The sequence below is a fragment of the Nyctereutes procyonoides genome, unplaced genomic scaffold (genome assembly GCF_905146905.1).
Source record: "Nyctereutes procyonoides isolate TBG_1078 unplaced genomic scaffold, NYPRO_anot_genome, whole genome shotgun sequence".
Lineage (NCBI taxonomy): Eukaryota > Metazoa > Chordata > Mammalia > Carnivora > Canidae > Nyctereutes > Nyctereutes procyonoides.
Genome location: NW_026575155.1, coordinates 16670083 through 16691097, shown reverse-complemented (window position 1 = coordinate 16691097; position 21015 = coordinate 16670083). Strand labels below are relative to the sequence as shown.

At 62.2% G+C, this 21015-nt stretch overlaps 1 protein-coding gene across 1 annotated transcript in view; it reads right to left on the bottom strand.

Annotated features, from left to right (window-relative positions):
- Positions 1-16607, bottom strand: part of TRPM2 (transient receptor potential cation channel subfamily M member 2) — a 47198-nt gene extending 30591 nt beyond the window's left edge. The window contains exons 1-8 of the mRNA XM_055313803.1: positions 16504-16607; positions 11547-11805; positions 10790-10878; positions 4561-4726; positions 3871-4051; positions 2243-2409; positions 1322-1502; positions 452-513 (exon numbers count right to left, since the gene is read on the bottom strand). Coding sequence (XP_055169778.1) covers positions 452-513; positions 1322-1502; positions 2243-2409; positions 3871-4051; positions 4561-4726; positions 10790-10878; positions 11547-11642 — 942 coding nt within the window. The 5' untranslated portion in view covers positions 11643-11805; positions 16504-16607. The remainder of the gene's footprint in view (positions 1-451; positions 514-1321; positions 1503-2242; positions 2410-3870; positions 4052-4560; positions 4727-10789; positions 10879-11546; positions 11806-16503) is intronic.
- Between the last annotated feature and the right edge of the window lie 4408 nt (positions 16608-21015).

Sequence of the window (21015 nt, the reverse complement as noted above, 5' to 3'; positions counted from 1 at the left end):
AGGCAAACCCCACGCCGTAGTGGGTCCTCCGGGGACTGTGTTAAAACCACCCAGGAGCCTGCTTTGCACTCAGCTGCCAGTCCCAGGGGGCTGGGGTGGGGTCTGAGGGCCGCCACCACAAGAAGCCTTCCCGGGAGGTTCTGGGCTCAGGTGGCCGCCCTGCGGTCCTGGAAGCGGAGCCATCCGGCCCCATCATAGCTGCAGTCCCCCCACCCGGGGCGCCTCTTCCCGGCCACCCAGGGTGAAGCCTGCACTCCAGGGCTGCACTGCAGGGCACCCCCTGGAGGGCCGCCTTCCCACCACCCCTGGAGGGGCCCTGCCACACACCCACCTCCTGCTCCTGCCACCCCCCACCAGTGACCCCGCTAGGATGCGGGCCAGGGGCTTCGGGCCAGCAGCCCCACCTGTGCAGAGCTCGGCCCCAGGGCCCCCCCGCCAGGCCAGTACTCACGTGCAGGGTGCCGGGTCCCCCTTCCAGCACCACACAGACCACGGGGATCTTGATGGCCACACCTGGGATGAGGCACGGAACCCCGATTTAGGGGCCACGGGGGCTCGACACTCCACCTGGGCGCTCTGGACCGCCTCCCGCCAGCCCCAGCCTCGCCGCGGCCGGAGCACCCGGCAGGAGACAGGCACCAGGTACCAAGCAGCTCCCCAAGGCTGCTCGCTCTGCGGGCCCTGGGATGGCTCCCCCGCCGCGTCCTCGTGCTCCCGTCTGGGGCGGGAGGGGGCAGCGCTGTCCCCCTGGCCGGCCACCACGACCAGCCGGCTTCCCTCAGACCCGGGCACGCCTCGGGGGACAGCCCAAGCCCGCGGGCGTAAGGTGCCATCAAGGCAGGTCCTCCAAGGGACCCTAACCTGCAGGGAGCGCCCCCCAACGGCACAGAGCCAGAACCTCCTGCCACTGCGGGTCCCTTCTCCGCCCCCCATATCATGTGCGAATCCCTGTGTCCGTCCTTCCCGAGTCCTCGAGTCCACCCCATCTCGCCCACAAGGGGAAAGATGTCAGGGCCGCGTTCTGCGCCTTATTTCTGAACCGAGCCCGTGCGTGGTGTAGAGTGACCGCGGGGGTCTGTGACCTGAGAGAGAGCAGAAAAGCGGGGCGCTGGCCCCCACCTCCCCCCACCGGTTAAACCAGGTGAGAGATGTTCCTGCTGAACAAGTGCAAAGAGATGCTTGGAAGGAATCCAGGTGTGTCTGAGGGCACCCCCGGCCCCGCACCTGTTCACATCCTGGTCACGGCCGGCTCTGCCCCAGACCCCCTGGCCAGCCCGCCCCCGCCCTGCCCCGAAAGCCCTCAAAGACGTGCTCCACTTGCCTCCTTTTTCCTTCGTCTGCTCCGATATGAACTTCTCCAGCTTCGTCCTCAGGGGGATCTCCACCCCGTAGCGGCCGTGGGTCCCGTCGTCCACAAGGATGAAGTGGGAGTGGTTGCTGTCCAGGCAGGTCAGGTGCCCTTGGCCCTCCTCATCCATGATGTACTCAGCAGGAAAGCTGCCCTGGGGACACAGACAGACGGGACGTCCTGCGCCTTGAATGCTAGGCAAGGGGGCGTCCAGGTCCTGATCCCCAGGACCTACGAACGTTATGTTATTTGGAAAAAGAGCCACAGCAGATATGATTAAAGCTAAGGACCGTAACATGGGAAGATCTTCCTCAAGGGGCCAGGCAGGTCCCAGAGGGCACCCCAGTGTCCTCACAATGGGAAGGAGAGGGAGATCCCCTACAAGAGGAAGGCCTGGCGACGGTGAAGGTGGAGACACACACGGGAAGGAGAGACTGTTGTGTCCCCAGAAGCTAATGTGGACCAAAGGGACAGGGGATGTCAGACTCCCAAGCCCCTACGGGCAGGAGACAGTGGCTAACCTGCAAGAGCAGGGCATGATGGTCCCTGGGGCAGCGGCCTGGGGCGGGGGGCAGGGGAGGCCACAGGACAGAGCCTCGTGTCAACCTAACGGATTTCCCTGCCGGGCTTGGAGGTCGCCTGGGACCCGGGCCCCTTTATTCCTGCCACAGTCCCCCTCTTGGAATGAGGACGTGCAGCTATTCCGTGATGCCCGTCCCACCATCGCGTGCCGGACGACAGGCACTGGCTTTCCAGCATGGCGAGTCCACACACGCAGGCGACATCACACCCCGGGGTCCAGACGGCGGCCCGTCCAGGGCAGCACCTGGCGGGATCCTACTCACCACCTCCTCTGACCCCACGGCCCGCCCCGGGAGCGGGCGCTGAGCTCACCGAGGGGTGGACCAGGCCCTCGCGGTTGTGCACGGTGCCCCACGTGGCGATGCCGACAGTGACGACCTCGCCTTCGTTGTAGCTGCTGCTCAGGGTGAAGTCTCGCACCGCCTCGCCCACCTGCTTCATCACGCCCGTGTGGGACCCGCCGGTGATAATCCAGGCTCCTGGGCAGAGGGGAGGGGGGCAGAGGTGTGCACCTGCCGCGTGCAAGCCTGACACTCAGGGCCCTGTGTGCTTCGGGCGGCCACTTCCTAACTAGGTGTGAGGTCCGGAACCAGGGCCGCGGAGGAAGCCACACTGTGGTTCTGTGTTCGCAGCGGGGCGCCGGGGCCCAAGACTTCCCACCTGCAGGCCTCCCCCCCCCTCGCAGCTTCTCTGTCCTGGCCTCGGGCACACGTTTGTCTGAATTCTAAAGACGTAAACGTCCCTTCCTCCCCTCAGCTCCTGGGGCCTGGGTGTGGGGGGCCGAACCCCTGCCCCTGACCGACTCGCCCTGCCACACTGCCCGCGGCCCCCCAGCGCACACCCTTCCCGCCCCCCTGCCCGGCCGGACCCGGGCACCCGCTGGGCTCGCACAGGCAGGCGGGCAGGATGAGCACCAGGCCTGGGGCTGAGAATCCGTGCCAGCTGCTTTTGCAGCACCTCTCCTGCCACGAGAAAGCGGATCCCCAGTGGGGTCTGCTCCCCTAACCTGTGTCCTGGATAAGGGGAGACGCGGGGTGGAGCTGCAGCCCCGGACCTGCAGCTGCGTCCCGGAATGCAAGCCAAGGGTGAGGTTCACTGCGTGGGTTGCCCTAGGCTGACCCCTCCCCACCCCCACCCGCACGGAGGCGGTGCCTGTGGTGTTGCCATAGGAACAGACTGATACCCGTGGTGCTGGCTTTGGGGCCAGGAAGTGGCAGCAAGGACATTGCTATTAAACACGCAAAAGATAACCATCAAGACGTGGTAAAAGTGTCACCTGTGATTATGATTACCTGGGGGACAGGTGAGCACCTAATGGGTTCACAGCCAAGGTCACAGCCTGGGTGATGGTTGGCTGCATTTAGCAAGGAAACCCCAAGAGACATGTGCCCGGGAAGACTCACACTGAGCCCGTTTTGGGTCAAGGACCAAACGGAAGGTGTGGCCCTCACCAGGTCCTAGAAAGAGGGTCAGTCAGTGTCCTCTGGGTGGCCCGTCTCACGTGGTCCCAGGATCCTTGCTTTCCTGCCATCAACCCACCCAGGGTAGCACCCCCTTGGAGGCCACGGGCGCCTCAGCTGCTTCTCCAGCATCACTCTGAGAGCGCGCCAAGGGCCGCCTCCCGTGGAGCTCACGTGGCATGGGGGGCAGGGGACCCCAAGGCTATCAGCTCACCTGCAGCCCCTCCTCCCCAGATGTGGACGGACAGGTAGGTCACAGGGATTTAGCCAACAGAGACCCTCACTGACATCCCACAACTAACACAAGGGCCTCTGCCTCCTCCCGCTGCCACCACGTTAGCTCATGGTTAACTCGGGCATCCTGTGGGTACAGAGCCCGTGGCGCTATGGGGAGCTGGCTAGGGCTGGCGGCCCCACAAGCAAGCCAAGCAGCAGCCACGTGGGCCAGCACGGACCGGGTGAGTGCGACCCCCAGGCTACCTGTGGTCTGGGCCACCTTGACCAGGCCCCTTCGGAAGATGCTCTTCAGCCTGGGCTTCATGTTGAAGTCCTTGGCCCCGCCTGTCACGGAGATGAGGAGGTTGGGGATATCCAGTCCCCAGTACTGGGTCATGAGGTGATAGATCACGCTGGGGGGTGTGTCCTGGGAGAGGCGGACGTACTGCAGGGAAGTCAGAGGGCAGCACAGGACAGCCCGTGTCAGCGGGGGACCAGCCCAGCCCCAGAGACGCGATGGGCGCCCCCACGCCGGGCCACCTCCCACCCGGGGTCTAGAGCCAATGAGTAAAAGTGGCCCCGTCCCGGCAGGCCACAGATTGAGAGGAAGGGGGAAGGGGCAAAGGCCCAGAAGTGAGGCCCAGCGGGATGTCAGGCCACCCTGGGGAGACCAGCCCCGTGCCCACAGCACCCTCACTACCCTGCTTCTGTGGTGTGGGACGCACCCAGCCCAAGGCCCACCCTACTCGGTGGTAATGGAGACCTCTGAGAGCACCGTGGTCTCCCGTGAGCCTCTGCAGCCCCCACCCAGCCCTCCCCTAGTGCTGGCAGGTTCCATGCCTCCGGGTTTAGCCAGCTCTCCCCACACCAGGAAGGCCTCGGATCATGGCCACCTCAGATCATGGAAGGCTGATGTGAACCCACAGTGAGAACAATGGAGGGATGGGGACCAACCTTTCCCTTCTGGCCCAGGCCCGTGAAAACAATGTCACCAAAGGCATCTGTTGGCATCTCCTGGACATGTTTTTTTGGATCCCAATCCTTGCCCTGCAAAGTGTGGGGCCTGGTAGCCTCCTCCAAGTGTTGCTGGCGCGTGTAGCCGCACTCACATACCACCTTCCTGCAAAGACCACACAGTTACCAAAGGAAGCCAGGTGCCTCTGTGCTCCCCTCGGGGGTGGTAACAGGGCCCTGTGGCATCAGGACATTCACCCCCACAGCAGTGACGAGGCTCCCCCAGCAGCAGTGTCAGTGGAGGCCCAGCGGGGGGCTGAGCATCCCTCCCACACCCACAGGAACAAGAAGCCCCTCCCTGTCAAATGTCAACTCAGGCTGAGAGAGGCTTGGACTTCCATCCCCATGTGGCAATAATGAGGTGGTGCTCCCCCTTCCCTGTAGATACGTCACAGGGGACCTGCTAGAACACGCAGAATCTTATAATACCCAACACATCACAGCTTTACATCAAAAATCACTAGTCATACCAGGAACCAGGAAAATCTCCCCCAGAATGAGAAACGACAGCAGCCATCAGTGCCAAGTGATACCGACGTTAGGATCACCCAACAAGGACTTTATGGCAGCTGTCATGAAAGTGCTTTACCAAGGTGGACACACTTGGGGAAAAAAATTAAAAAATATAAAGTCTCAGAAAAGAGATAGGAGATACATCAAATGGAAATTTAGAAGTAAAAGATGCACTGAACAACGAAAAAAAATTAAAAAAAAAAAAACTCAGCGGGTGAACTCAGCCACAGAATGAAGGTGACAGAGGAAAGAATCCATGAACTTGAAGACAGAACATAGAAATAACCCAATACAAAGGGAATAAAAGGAATAAAGGGGAAAGGAGAAAAAATGTGTGGGAAATATCAGAAAGGGAGACAGAACATGAGAGACTCCTAACTCTGGGAAACGAACTACAGGTGGTGAAAGGGGAGGAGGGCGGGGGGTGGGGGTGACGGGCACTGAGGGGGGCACTTGACGGGATGAGCACTGGGTGTTATTCTGTATGTTGGTAAATTGAACACCAATAAAAAATAAATTTATTATTTAAAAAAAAAAGAAAAGAACCCAATACAAACACCAGAGAGAGAGCAGAGCCGAAGAAAGCACCAAGCGAAGAGCCGCTAGGACCTCCGCAACTACGACAAAAGATCCAACGTGCGTGTCATCAGAGTCCCAGAGGGAGGAGGGAGAGGGGGCAGCAGGGAAAGCATGTAAAGAAATTATGACCGATCACAATGAGCCCTGAGTTCTGTATGGAAGTGCTGGATCGCTATATTGGGATTCCCGAAACCAGTATTACGCCGTACAGTACCTATGCGGAGATCAAAATTGAAAACTTAATTTTTTTAATAATAAATTTATTTTTTATTGGTGTTCAATTTGCCAACATACAGAATAACACCCAGTGCTCATCCCGTCAAGTGCCCCCCTCAGTGCCCGTCACCCACTCACCCCCACCCCCCGCCCACCTCCCCTTCCACCACCCCTAGTTGGTTTCCCAGAGCTAGGAGTCTTTATGAAAACAATTTTAATAAACTGTAACCAAAATAAGACCCAATTATCTACTTTCTACAAAAATCTCACTTCCACTATAATGATGGAGGCAAACTGGAAGTGACCCGACCACTCGGCAGTAAAGAGGAGCGGGATGGATGCACACAACAAGCCCGCTGGATCTCGAAGGCATTGCACTGAGTGAAAAAATGAAAAGCAAAATAAATAAATAAATAAATAAATAAATAAATAATAAATAAATAATAGAAAAAATTAAAAAGAAAGAAAAACTGAAAAGCTCACATAGGGTGGGATTCCTGATGTGACATTCTCAAGGTGGGAAAGTTATAGAGACGAAGAACAGATTCATGGTTCCCGGGGGGTTAGGGTGATGGGGGCAGAGGACGTCAGTGCAGAACTGGTGGTGGAACCTGGGGAGCTCCCTGGTTTATCTCTGCAACTTCCTAAAATCTATAATTATTCCAAAATTAAAAGGCTAAACTCTCGCCCCCCTCCCCACCAAACACAAGGTGCAGGCTCAAAGCAGCACCTTCCGGATGCAGGGCCAGCAGGGTGCTCCACACGCCCACCTGCAGCCCTGCCCGGGCCCAGCTGGCTGCACCTGGGTGATGCCGCAGGAGAACCCCACCTCTGGGACTGGCCGCCGTGGAGCAGAACGCCCCCACGCCTCTAGCAGCTCTGACCTCCTCTCTTATTTCCTTCATGGTCCCAGGTTGAGACTTTTTATTCCTTTACTGCTATTCATCGGAGAGAGAGATAAAGACTGTGTTCTTTACACCTCTTTTAATCAGAAATTATGAATTTTTAGGTTCTGACTTTTTACTACTATCCAGTGACCTGAAACACAAGATACCTGTGAGATAGGACAACCAGTCTGAGGCCCGGTGACACCGGGACCAGGAGGCACAGGGGAAGGAGAGCTGGGCAGCCCTCCACTTACCCACTGCACGGTCTCACACGCTCTGGCTCTCCATTTCTCCACCATTAGATGCGGAAAACAGTACATTGCCGCCGCCCCCCCAACCACCCTACAAAATGTTTTGAGGGTCAGATGAAGTTCTAGAAGGAATTTTTAAAGATTTTATTTATTTATTTGAGAGAGAGAGAGCATGAGTGAGGGGAGAGGCAGACCAATAAGCAGACTCCCCGCTGAGAATGGAGCCCAAAGTAGGGCTCGGTCCCAGGACCCTGAGATCATGACCTGAGCCATGGTCAGATGCCCAACCAACTGAGCTACCCGGGTGCCGCTAGAAATGATTTATAAAATTAGTGCAAAAACATTGACCGTGCAGAGCACCGAGGATGGGTAGAGACCCACAGCCTCTTACACCACCTGCAAAGTAGACTCGGAACGGACGGAAGACCTAAATGAGACAGGAACCCATCAACACCCAGGGGAGACACAGGCAGCAGCCTCGTGGCTCGGCAGCGCCTGGCGCGTCTCCAACGGCAAGGGACGCGGAGGCACACGTGAGCTGTGGGGCCTAACCGGGATCACAGGCGTCCTCACAGCCGAGGAGCCAGTCAACAAAGCCCAGACAACCCGCGGGGTGGGCGGGGATGCTTGCGAGCGTCTCCCCCCGCGAGGGGCTGGTGTCCGAGATCCCGAGGAACTTGCCAAACTCAGCGCCCGAGGGACGAACAATCCATCAAGAAATGGGGGGAAGACGTGAGCAGACACATCTCCAGCGGAGACCCACACGGGGCCCATGCGCGCGGGAAGATGCTTCCCGTCCCTCGGCGTCAGGGAGACACACCAGCACCACGTGGGACCCCCCCACCCCGTACCCCCGTCAGGATGGCCACCGTCAGGAGGTGACAGGTGTGGAGGTGGGGGGGCTCAAGGAGCCCTCTGACCTCCTCCCTAGCCGCTGACGGAGACGCGAGGCGCGACCAGACGTGCAGGGATCTCCGGGTGGCCGTGCTGCACCCCACCCCCACCCCCGCGCTCCAGGGCAGGGCAGGGAGCCACCAGGTGGGCACTCAGCTCCTGCACCTTGGCCCAGTGCTGCCCCAGCCTTTAGGTCTCTGCTACCCGCGGCAGGCCGCCTCCTTGGCTCGCCCCGTGCCGCTGCCCTCTGCTGAGATTAGATCTTAAACCTACGTGGCTTCCCACGCTCACACAGGGCAGGAAACCGCACCGAGTCCCCTGGCCCAGAAATGAAATAGTTAGAGGGTGTCTGCGGAGCTCCTGGGCCCGACGGGCATCCCTGGGAGCCGCAGCCCGGGGGCAGGAGGGCTGAGGCCCGGGAGGCGCGGTTGCTCCGTCCGGGGGCGACTCGTCCTCAAGAAAGTTTCCGAAACACCCGCGTCAGCCTCTGTTTTACGGAGGAGGATTTGGGTTCCAGGGAACAGAACCCACTGGCCAAGGTGGCAAGGCAAAGGGGACAGAGCACGGGGGAGGATCCAGGCTGGCCGTGGAGGAAGGACGGAGCTCAGGCCGCGGGACTAATCAGACACGGGGGCGGGAAGAGGGTGGGGGAGACCCTGGCACCCGTGATGGACATGCTCACGGTGCACAAATAAATCTGTCTCACCCTCCGCTTGTCCCCACCCCCCCCCCTCCCGGGTCCTCCACTCTCAGGAAGGACCACAGGCCCTATGGCATCCGCTGGGGGGACCCATCTGATTGGAGAGATGGGAAAGCCCCTGGCAGGCCTGACACCGCTGTCCCTAGAGGGACCTGCTCACACGGCCGCCCCTGCTGCCCCCACGGTCCCTGACCCATCGGCTCCTCCCTGGGCCCCGGCTGTGCCAACGCCGGGATTTAGGTGGCACACCTGCTTTCCCTCGGGCCTGGAATCGGGGATGGGGGGTGGCTAGGCTAACCCCAGGCACCGAGTCCCCAGTGGTTTTGCAGGACAAATCTCGGTGCACGGCCAGCGTGCCCCTCAGGAGGGGAGAGCATCGCAGGCCTGCGCGTGGGGCTCTCCGGTCACCGCATGTGTTTTCCCTTGCCGGGCCTGCTGTGTGTCCCGGTGCTGTGACAGCCTGTCCCCAAACACATGGGGCAGCCTCAAGGACCCCCGGGAACCAGCCTCTACTGCACTGCTCTGACTGGAGTCGGACCCCTCCCTCCCTGGGGCCGGCCTGCCCCTGGGAGCACCGTCCACGTGGGAAGCAGAGGGGGTGCTGGGCAGCAGGCTGTGGACGCATTGTGCACACGCTGCCCTCCGCCGTGCCTCCCGGGGCGCCGGGCAGCCGGGCAGGCCCCAACCACCAGGCACCTGACTGCTCCGCACACCCCAAATCTCCGAGAGGGAAAACAAGACCCTAAGGATGGCCGCCTCTTCAATGAACGGGCCCTGGGAAAGCATCCGTGGGCCACAGGCGCTCTTGGAGAGGAGCCAGACGCCAGCCGCCTCCAGCACGTCCAACACACCTGGTGAGCTCCCGGGCAGCGGGGGTGCAGGGGTCCTCGTCTCCTCGCAGCTGCATCTCACCAAGCTTCCAGCCCTCCCTGTGGGGTTCCTGATGCCCCGGCCCTGGAGCTGTCCCCAGAACACCTGGGACCCTGTCCCCAAGCTTGCATCACCTAAAGCCCCTGCAACAGGGCACCTGGGTGGCTCAGCAGTTTAGTGCCATCTTCAGCCCAGGGCATGACCCCGGGGTCCCGGGATCGAGTCCCGCATCGGGCTCCCCACAAGGAGCCTGCTTCTCCCTCTGCCTGTGCCTCTGCCCCTCTCTGTGTCTCATGAATAAATAAACAAAAATCTTTTTAAAAAATAAGTAAAAAATAAAAAATAAACCTGGAGACCCTGATGCAAAGGACTCTGCATGCTGTCACGGTGAGCGGTGCGGCCTCCAAGGTATCACGAGCTGGCACATGGCAGCTGTCTCTACCGCGGGGGTCTGCTCCCAGCCCCGGGAGGTGAGCACTGTCCTCCGAAGTGGAGCCACGCCGGGGGCATGAACCCCAACATGCGCACGGGCATGAGGACCCCGGGGTGGGCCACGGGACCCCGGGAGTGCATGGTCGCCGGGGGTCACTGCTGCCTGGCTCTGCGTCATCATCTCCCCACCTTCCCTGCACGGGCTGCTCCTCCCGTGTCACTCGGCGCACGCGGGCAGGGTGCTGACTGTCCAGGGTGGGAAGTGAGAAAGCGACCCCGCCACCACAAAGCCACACAATCGTGATGCAGCCACCTGTATAAAGGACAGGTATATGGAACGCGGCGGAGGGACAGGTCACCTCCCAGGGCAGTCAGGGAGGGCTGCCTGGCAGAGGCAGCGCCGGCAACAGGAGTTCAGGAGGTGGCAGGGGAGGAGTAGAAGCAGCCCATGGGCAGTGTCTGCATGGGACGTGCGCCCGCGGCTGGGCTCCAAGCGAGGAACGCCAAGGGCATGCACGCCTCCTGGGAGCGTCCTGCGAAGCCGCCCGTGGCTCCCCGACCCACGGAGGGCGCCGCCGGGGAGCCAGTGGCCCGGGAGTGAAAGGTCCGGCAGCTTGGGGGGCTGCCCGCGGGAGGGAGTCTCGGCTGTGGGCTCTCCCTGCGCCCCCCAACAGCCCCCAGCCCTGGTGCCCGCTCTGTCCACAGAGCAATGAGCCAAACAGCTGGCGACGCACCTACGCTCTCTGCTCCCCCACAGCAAGCCCTGGGGTGGGGGAGACGCCCCAGCACCAGAGGCCGCGCCGTGGGAACGCCCCCAGGCCACGTACCCGGCGTCAGACAGTTTGGAGCTCTCCACGAAGTACATGCACTCCTTCTTCGTGATGTTCTCAGGGATCCACGAGCTCAGATTTTCTTGCTGCGGGTAAGAAGGTCACTTGGAGATCCCTGGGCAATCCCATCAGTGCTCCCCGACGCCGCTGAGCTCCCCGTCCGGCTTCGGGGAGGCTGGGGGCAGGGAGGCGCCCTGGCCGACCTGTCAGGTGTGGGTTCCCGCGGAGGAACTGCCCCGGGGGGTTGCTCTCCCCAGCGCCCCACGTGAGCATCCCGGAGCTTTCAGTTCCTCTGTCAACGCTCGGGAACAAAGCTGTGTGGTGCGTAAGGGTCTGGACACCTGCCTCCGTCCAGGCGAGACGGCAACCTGGACGCCCTCCTGCCCACCTGACCGGGGGCCGGGGAGGTTAAACGTGGCCTTCAGCACATCCCATCCCGGGGCCTTCGGGAATCTGGCCCAGGACTCCGGTGGCGCTCAGGGCCCTCCAGTCAAATTGGTGACGTCAGGGGGAGTATGGCCCCGGCCAGGACTGGACTGAAGGACTTACCCAGCACCCTCCCGACCAGACCCAGAACGTGCTGGGGCTGTGCTGCCCATGGGAGGGGACAGACCCGACCGATTGCCTTCTCTGCAGGCCCCCACCCAGCTCTGCTGAGCCTCTGTGCGGCGGGCAACACACCCCTCCCCGGTGGTCACCCGGCCCCACAGGTCACCTGGCCTCACCTGCGACTCCGCCGACCCCCGGAACCTACCTTTGCACTGTTGCCAAACAGGTGCTGCAACCTCCTGGTCTTGCAGAGGCTGCTGTTGCTGCGTCGCAGATTAGAGACCATGCCCAGGTCAGCCATCCTCCTGGGCTGCACCCCAAAGCCCTCCTCCTGCCTGGAGCCGGCTTTCCTTGGGGTCAGGGGCTGCTCCCACTCCAGCTTCCACGGCCTCCTGCCTCCCTCAGGACGGCCTGTCCTCCCGCTAGTGAGGCTGAAGGTTCCAGAAGGACACCATGGAGGGCAGCTGGAACAGGTCAGAGAAGGAACCGAGGCAGGTGTCTGGGAGGAGCAAGCATGGGTCTCCCCTGGGGGGCCCTGTCCGCACGCCGGTCCACAAGGATAGTGACCTCAGTGTTGTGCCCAAGATTGCGAATCGGAGAAACCACCGAGGAGTCGACACGGATGCAAACACACGAGGGTTTATTTACAAGCTCGAGCTTGGGTCCAAGTGCACCCGACACAGCGGAGCAGGGACTTGGACCCCGAGACTAAGAGGCGCAGCAGCTTTATAGGGGCCAGCGGCCAATGGGATACACAGAAAGTTGCACAGTCCTGTCGGTCCACACGCAGGTGGCCAATTGAATTACACCTTACCCTATAGTATCCATTTGAGCTGCCCTATTACTTTGGTCAGAATCGGCGCGCAGTTTTGGCGGGCACAAAGCAGGGTTATGAGCCGATTTCCGATTAGGGTGTGCCCAGCGGCTTGACTAGGGTGCGGCAGCGCCTTAAGCAATAAGCAGGTTATGTGGGGGTCATAGGGGAGGTGGCGGGTGTAGCACAAAATGGAATCAGTCCTGCTCTGCTTGTCCAGGGGTAGGGGATTTTTGTTAAATTTCCTGGGTCCCACACTCAGGTCGCTGTGAAGGCCCCAGAGGCAGCCCCATCACCCCGTCCTTCCTTCCAGCTGCTCCCCCTTCGGGATGGGAATGTCTGTCCTGTGCCCCAGCACTGCGTTCGGGCAGGTTCAGAGCTGGGAGGGGTCTGCCACGATGAACGTGCCTGGGGTCTCCCCACCCCTGAACTACGTGAGACTTTGGACTCAGACCCTAGAGTAGATGCTCGAATGAGTTCAAACTCAGGCTGTTGGGATGGAGTGAGCCTATCTCTCATGGGGGAAGGACATGATGTGGGGGCCAGGAGTGGACTGCTATGGTCTGAACCTGCTCTCCCGAAGCTCACACGCTGAAGCCGACCCCCCAAGGTGATGGCAATAGGGGCGGGGCCTTTGGGGTGATTGGGCCAGGAGGGGGAGCCCTGGTGATGGGGTCAGCGCCCCTAAGAAGGAGACGCCAGGGAGCTCCCTCGCCCCTTTCCAACTGTGAGGACACAGGAGTCGGCGACACAGAGGGGCCCTGAGCGCAGACTTTGGGCCTCCAGGGCTATGACAATACTGTTGTCCTCCGGCGGCGGGGCCTGCGGTGGCAGCAGCCCGAACGCCTGGCACACACCTGCTGGCAACAGCGGGCGGCAGTCCCTCCCGGGCCTGTGGTGCAGCCCGCCTGGAGGTGACAGTGCCCCACACCTGCGTGGCCTTCCCAGGGCCATCGGCTGTCCTACGGGAGCTCCCCTGGCCCCACAACCAGTTCCCAGGGAAGCAGTTAAGTGAAAAGAAATGCTCCCAGTGGGATCCCTGGGTGGCGCAGAGGTTTGGTGCCTGCCTTTGGCCCAGGGCATGATCCTGGAGACCCAGGATCGAGTCCCACGTCGGGCTCCCGGTGCATGGAGCCTGCTTCTCCCTCTGCCTATGTCTCTGCCTCTCTCTCTCTCTCTCTCTGTGACTATCATAAATAAATTAAAAAAAAAAAAAAAGAAATGCTCCCAGTGACAGGAGACGAAAAGGAGGCTGGGAAATCTCCGACAGCCAGTGTGCAGACGGACCTGGACCAGAGGGGCTTCCCACTGCCAGGACTGGGCGGGGGCGGGCGCTGGGACCACAGGCTGGGGCCTTAACGGCCTCCCGCCCGAAGATGCTCTTGGGCGTACCCCTCCATGGTCTCATTGGTCAGACCCCCATCGGGGTCCCAAGCAGACCTTCCCAAATCCCAGCTGGAGACACTGGCCCAACCCTTCCCCTCTTCCCCTCCCCCATCCCACAGTCTGGGCCCTGGAAGAGTCTGGAAACCCAGGGCTGACCATGACCTTATTAAGTCCCCCCTCCAACCTTCTGTGAGGTTCTCCCCCGAATCCGACCACACTGCCCTTCTTCACACATCCCCCCAACAGCACATATGGTCACCCTGGCTCGTAGCTCTAGTTCTCCACATGCAATAGCATAGGTGTGTGTCAAGGACACTTAGAAACTGGGGCACCCGGGGGGCTCAGTGGTGGAGCATCTGCCTTCAGCCCAGGGCGTGACCCCGGGGTCCCGGGATCGAGTCCCGCATCGGGCTCCTCACAGGGAGCCTGCTTCTCCCTCGGCCTGTGTCTCTGCCCCTCTGTGTGTCTCTCATGAATAAATAAATAAAATCTTTAAAAAAAAAAAAAAAGAACACTTTGAAACTAAATGACTTCCAAGAAGACAGGCACTCAGATACATAAAAACACAGGATGTGCCAGCAGGCGAGCCTGCACATGCGGGTACACAAAGCATACATCCAGGTTTCACTGTAAAATGCCTTCTGCTTTGCTGTATGTTCAGAAATGTTTATTTAACGGGTAAGAAAAAAACCCCAAAACACAACCAATGGACTTAAAAAGTAGTAGATAATGGCATAAACCCTAATTATAATAAATACGTGAAATCAGTATAGCTCTATGTTTCTATAATACAAAAAAAGATGCACATCTATAAATGTCGTTTGGCAGAGGCCACCTGGCAGGAATGCGTTGCCATAGAGCCCACCAGTGGGCAAGGCCTGGCCCCCGTGGGGTGGGGGCCCAAACCTGAGCGCTGCTTGGCACAGTCCTCGGGAGGAGACGGGCACTAGGGGGCCACAGGAAATGAGTGTGGGTGCCTGGGAAGGGCCACGCGGGGGCTTCTGCACCAGAAGGCACCCCTCATCCATCCTGGGGCTCCCGCAGCCCAGGGGACACCCGCTGAAAGTCAGCGCCGTGGCCTTGGGAATAGACCCTGAGCCCAAACACAATGAAAAGTAGAGGACGTGTCTGACCGGGGCCACCTGGGCCCAGACGGTGCAGCATGCAAAGGTAGGGCCCCCTTGCCCCCAGCCCAAGCCCCCCCAGACCTCACAGGTGAGGCTACCCCAGGGCGCCCTGGCCAGGGGTCCCACCTACCCGCCCCTCTGCTTCTCCTACCGGGCACCTGCTCCCTGCAGCTCCCCACCTCAGGCATCCTCTGAAATCCAGGCCGTGAAAACACTGTCAAGACTATAAATAGCCATACACTGGGTGAGGGGCTGAGCGCCAGCCCAAGCCCTGTGGTCTGGGGGGGGGAAGGGTAGGGGGAGGAGTTGCGGCCTGAGCTTCAGTCCCAGAAGGACCAAATTCCCCGTCTCCCCAGGTGCCTGCCAGGCGTTCCCGACAGACCGCTCCGGGCCTTGCAGCACCCCACACCCCACCTGCAGCCTGGGTCCCCGCACCCCGCCTGCAGCCTGGGTCCCCGCACCCCGCACCCCGCCTGCAGCCTGGGTCCCCGCGCCCCACACCCCGCCTGCAGCCTGGGTCCCTGCACTCCACCTGCAGCCTGGGTCCCCGCACTCCACCTGCAGCCTGGGTCCCCGCACCCCGCACCCCGCCTGCAGCCCGTGCCCAGGCCCGCACCCCTACCCCGGAGCTCGCACCCTGCCCTGCGCCCCCGGGGCGCCCGCCCCCCAGCCTCACTGCTGTGCCAGCGTCCCCGCCGCGCCCTTGGACCCGGCACGCCCCCTCCCCCCCCCACCCCCGCCCCGACCCCGCACACTCTCCCGCCCGCCCGCGCCGGCCCTGCCACCTGTGTCCGCGCCGGGTGCCAGTGCGCTGTGTCCTCAGGCGGGGAGGGGCACCCCTGCCCGGAGAAGCCCCGCAGCCTGGTCCCCCACGGGCTGCGCAGGAGCCGGTGCCCGCGGGGCCGCCGCATCTCGGGGAGCTGAGCCCGCGCAGTCCCGCCCGCCGCGCTCTGCGTCACTGGCCCCGAGGCAGCCTGCGGGCTCCCGCCTCCAGGACACCCCTAGCCCGGGTCCTCGCAGGGGCTCCCCTTGGGAGGGCTTGAGTCTTCTCAATCGCCCGAGGGCGGGGAGGGGGCCGGGTGGGGTGGGGGCAGGAGACCCCAGGGGGCCTCGAGACCTCCCCAGACCCAAAGCCGGAGACACTCCCAGGAAGGCAGGGCCGAGGGCGGGAGGAGCTGGAGAGACCTAACCCCTAACCACACCTCCTCTGCGCCAGGTGCCGGCCAGGTGCTGGCCCGGCAGGTGCCTGCACTCCACCCTGCTGGAAACACCGCAAGGATTCTGCATCCCCTCCCCCTCCACAAAACAGCCGACCCCGACCGCAGCTTTCCTGAAGGCCCGAACCCCTCCCCCCACAGTGCTCCAACTTCACAAAGGCCACTGCCCTCACCTTCCCAGCCACCAGCCCACAGCGCCCCACGGCCACCCCCTGGGTCCTGTGCCTCTCTGACCGGGCCGGGGGCTCCCAGCTGACTCCTGGCTGACGGCCACCCCCTGGTTTCCTCCCCCGGGCATGCCGACCTAGCTTCCAGATTTCTGCCCACAACATCCTCCCCTGGAATGCCCCCCCCCCGCCTTTCTCTGCCCCTGCCTCTCCACAAAGGAGCCAGCCACCACGCCACAGGTCCACAGGACCCCTGTCTCCCCATCCCACCCTCTGGAGGTCTCTGCAGCTCGAGCAAGGTGTGAGGACCCATCAGAGCCCCTCGTATAGGGCAGTGCTTGATGGATTTCTCCAGACACTTTGATAGGCCCAAAGGAGGCTGGAGCCCTGCCCCAAAGCAGTGAGCCCCGCGGAGGCGGGAGGGGGAGCACCGCTGCTACAAGAGACTCACCTGCACGAGGCAAGCCCACCTGTCAGCGCCGCATCCCTAGTCCGGCAGCCCAGGCGTTGGGCAGGTGCCTGCCGCGGGGTTGGCTCGCTGCAGCTGCCAGCGCCCTGGAGAGGGGACCGAGGCCCTAGTTAGCAGGCAGAGGAAGCGGAGGCGGCAGCGGTGGTGTCCCAATCCTCGGCCCGCCCTCCTTCCCTGGGGTACCTCTGGGCCTGGGAGCCATCTCACTGACGACAAGATATGGTGCGTGTTAATATTTCACGGCACAGTAATAGCCCCAGCGCTGCGCGGTGGGCGGGCAGGGGCGCGGGCGGGCGGGCTCCGGCTTCCAAGTATCCGAGGCCTCTGAGGGAACGTCGGTTAAGGGGAAGTAGTCCGTGAAGCAGGCTGTTGACCTGACATCTGTGCCCCTGCTGTCCCCACGTGGCTCCTTCCCTTCTTAAAAAAAAAACCACATGTTTCACAAGAAGGCCACGTTCCATCGGCCAGGACGCCATTGCAAAAGCACTTAGGAAACATCCTTCCCATAAAAATAAAAAGGCATTTGACCATAAAGCAGGAACACAGCAAGTACTGATTTGGATGGCGAGTTATTGTGAATCCAGATAAAGGAAATGTGAGCCGAGGACTCTTCCCGCCCCGACATGGACAACATGCCCGAGATAAAAAGCCTAGCAGCAAACAAGAAAACCGCAGTCCCTGGAAAAGAGACCAATCTGACCGCTTGGCACCAGCACGCTCTGGTCATGAGTAATAGACGGAGCAGCGAGGCTGGGCTGCTGGCTCCTGGGGGGCCCGGGGGGCCCAGGGCAGAGAACTCGGCCGGGGGCAGGGGCAGGGGCTGCAAACTTCCTCTGTGGGGCCACGTGGCAAATACTCGGGGCCTCCGACGAGGCCCAGGATCTCTCCTGACTGCTCACCTGTGCCCTGCCACCGGAAAGCACCCCTGGCCACAGGTAAACGGGTGGGCGAGGCCATGTGCCAATAAAACCTATTACTTCACTTACAAAAACAGGCAGCGGCCGCGTTTGCAGACCCCCGTCTAGAGAAAGCGCCGAGAGGGGCGGGCTTCGTGCTGGGGACACGGCTGTTTCCCTCCTAATTTCGTGTCTGTCGCCTGCATTCCAGAACGGCTCAGAAAGACCAGCCCAGCAGCTGTGTGGGTCCAGTGGGAGCGGCACGGTGCGTGGGCCGGCCCTCAGCACCTGGCAGCTCGGAGCGGCTGAGAGCCACAGCGGGATGGGGACAGGAGCCGGAGGTGACCCACCCGAGGGCCACAGTGGGATGGGGACGGGAGCTGGAGACGAGCTCCCAGGTCACTGCATGAGAGGAACACAGGTGGCTGCTCTCCTGTCTGCAAGCGTGTTCCATGGTTTGCCGCGGGGATTGGGACACGCCTGCGGCCCGGCCTTCCTGAGCTCCAGCGGTGCCGGCCGGGGTCACCCTCCAGCAGGGAGGCAGCGCGCTCGGGTCACCCAGCACGTGCGCTCCTTGCCAAGCACCACACCCGCTCCGCACGCCCATCTGCCGTCCTCACAGTGCGACAGGGAGGCTTGTGCCCATTCCCTACTGAGGGATTTGAGGCTCAGGGAAACTAAGGAGCATCCCAAGGACCCCCGGGCTCCTGCAGACCCAGCGGTCATCTGGGTCAGCCCACCCCCAGGTGCTTCCGGAAGCCTTACCAGGCCCAGAACCTGTTCAGGGGCCAGAGCTCCATGGGGAGAAGGGCATCAACAACTTCAGGTTGTGTGTCATAAACGCTGAGGAGCTCAGCAGGGCAGGGGCTGCACAGTAATGCAGGTCGACCTCAGGGAAGAGCAGGTGCAAAGGCCCTGAGGTGAACTCAAGTCTGTGAGTTTGAGGCACAATAGGACAGCCACCAGGGCCAGCAGAGTGGGCCAGACCAGTTGTGGCAGGAGATTGGGGGAGGCCAGAGCAGGGGCCAGACCACGAGGCCTTCTGGCTGGGAAGCAGGTCCCCTGGCCAGACACGTTATCCGGGACCCTGGGTGGCAGGTCAGACCGCGGTGCTGGCTGAGGCCCCTCAGGCAGGAAAGGCAGGCCCAGGCCCAGAATGTGTCCATTCTACGGGAGGGCACCACAGTCCTGTCCCTTTGAGGGCTGCCAGGGTGTGTGGTCTCCGTCTGGGCCACGAGCCCGACGGCTCCCAGAGTCCCGCCCCCCAGGAACGGTGAGACATGAGTGGGTATTGTCGTGGGCTGCAACACGCGGGGCTGTTTGTTACGCAGCCACAGGAACCGATACAGTTGGGAAGATTCGATGGTGGAGCCCGGGGTGCGGGTGGCTGGAGGGCAGGGGGAGGGTAGGGCAGAGGCTGGGCAGGTCTGAGTCATTGCCCAGGCCCTGCGTGGTCAGGACGCCGTTGCCAGCAGGGCCAGCTCCTGAGCCACAGGCGCCTGCCTTTGCGCCCCCCCCATAGGCCAGGCGGCCACGCCCTGGGGCACGGAGGCTCTCAGCTGAGAGCAGTCGGGAGGCAGAGCGGCTGAAACAGAGGGGGCGAGTCCCCGAAAGAGAAGCGGGCAGGAGGAGGGCAGGCAGGCCCCAGACGAGGTCATCCCCCCGGGGTTGGTAGCTAGTGGCGTTCCTGCTGCCACGGGAGGAGCCAAGCTCATGCCCGGAGGAGGAGGTCCTCCCTCCGCACCCAGCACCTCCTTCTCCGGGGCCCCGTCCGGCACCTCTGTTCCTGCCCATATGGGACAGGCCCCCGGAGAGCGCGGAGAGGAGTGCAGCCTCCTCCCCTGGGTCCCTGTCACCCTGTCGCCCCTGCTGCCCGGGACCCAGGCAGGGCGCTGACCACACTTGCCAGCCCCCGGAGCCCTCCTGGCTACAGGAAGCCGCTCCCATTCCCTCCTGTGCACCCCCACCCCGGGCTTCCAAGAGCCCCAAGCAAGAGGCGCCCTAGGCGTGGGGCGGAAAGGCAGCTCGCAGGAGTTCTGGGGGAGCTCCTCGGGTCTGAGACGGGGTGCCGGCCGAAATGAAGCTCATGGCTCACCTGGGCTGGAACCAGACAGAAGGAGGGTGGGGGAAGGAGATGGGCCTCTTGCAGCCGGGGCCACCATGAGACCCAGGGCACCCGCCACGTGGCAATCCTGTGAGCAGAGCCCCGGGGGGACCCCCGAGCGGGGAATTTCCCCCCGAATAAGGAAGTGTGTGCAGGGACACAAGGAGAGGAGGTGGTGGCCAGCCGAAGGCGCGGCGTGCTGGGGCCGTGACCTGGCTCATGGCAACACCTGCCCGAAGCAGCGGGTTCCTTTCTTCTTGGATGTTTCTCTGGGTCACGTCCTTCCGCTCCCTCCCATCACCCACCTCGGGCAGGTGGCTCCGGCCCGTAGTCCAGGCCTTGCAGAGCCAGCCGCAGCGTTGGATTCGGGGTGGCACGTAGGGCCATGTCAGGCCAATCCCCCAACACGCACCTGAGTCACTGGGGAGAAGCTTGCTTCCTGCTGCACTGGAGCGGCAGGGCGCAGGCCTGGAGGGTAACAGCATCCGGCGGGCAACTGAAGGCTGGAGGGCGGGAGAGCAGGGCCGGGCCGACAGCGAAGCCACTCCCCTCGGCTTCTCCGACGACGCATGAACCAGTGTTTCATTTCGGTTTTTTTTTTTTATGATTTTATTTATTTATTCATGAGAGACACACAGAGAGAGGCAGAGACACGGCAGAGGGAGAAGCAGGCTCCCTGGGGGGACACTCGATTCCGGGACCCCAAGGTCACCCCTGGGGAGGTGCCCTAGGCCTAGGCCAAGGCGGACGCCAACCACCGAGCCCCCCAGGCGCCCTCATTCCTGGTCTCAGCAAGTCTGTGCTGCGTTTGTGAGTCGGTGCTCACTCCGGGAAGCAAAAGGGCACCAGTGTGGTGAAATCTGAAACTCACGGCCCTGCACACCCGGTGCAGGGAGCTAGGGATGGGGAAATCCAGGGGGAGCTGGGGAAATGCAGGCAGGGCGCGGAGGGGGCGCCGGGAGGGAGCTGCGGGGCGGCTGGGCCTGGGCACCCTCTCCTCTCCGTGGAAAGCCCGGCCTCTTCAGAGCCCCGCTGGGAGTTGGCGACAGGGTGCTGGTGGCGGCAGGGCTGCTGTCGGGGCGGAGGACGCGCCTCGTGGGGAGGGCCCTGTGCCCGCAAGCCCCCCCTTCTGCGTCCACCTCTCCCCATCTCTGCCCGGGGCACCCTTCACTGCTCCTCTTCCACCTTCCCAAAGGCACGTGAGCTTGTCTTGGGGTCAAATCCTGCCCAGAGCGACACGGGGAGGGGGATCCTGGGAACGCACAGCAAACAACCCAGACCACATTTCTACTTGCCAGGCAAGGATCCCTCACCTTACGAGTGTCACCTGAGTCACCGGGGCCTTCACCTGGTCCGCACCCCAGCCCCCTCCTGAGGGGCAGAGGCTGCGAGAGAGGCCCCTGGAGGCCAGAGAGCTCACCTGTCTCCCCTTCCCCTGCGTGGGTGCCTGATAGCGGCTGGGCCTCACGCTCCTGCAGCTGAGAGGAGATCTCT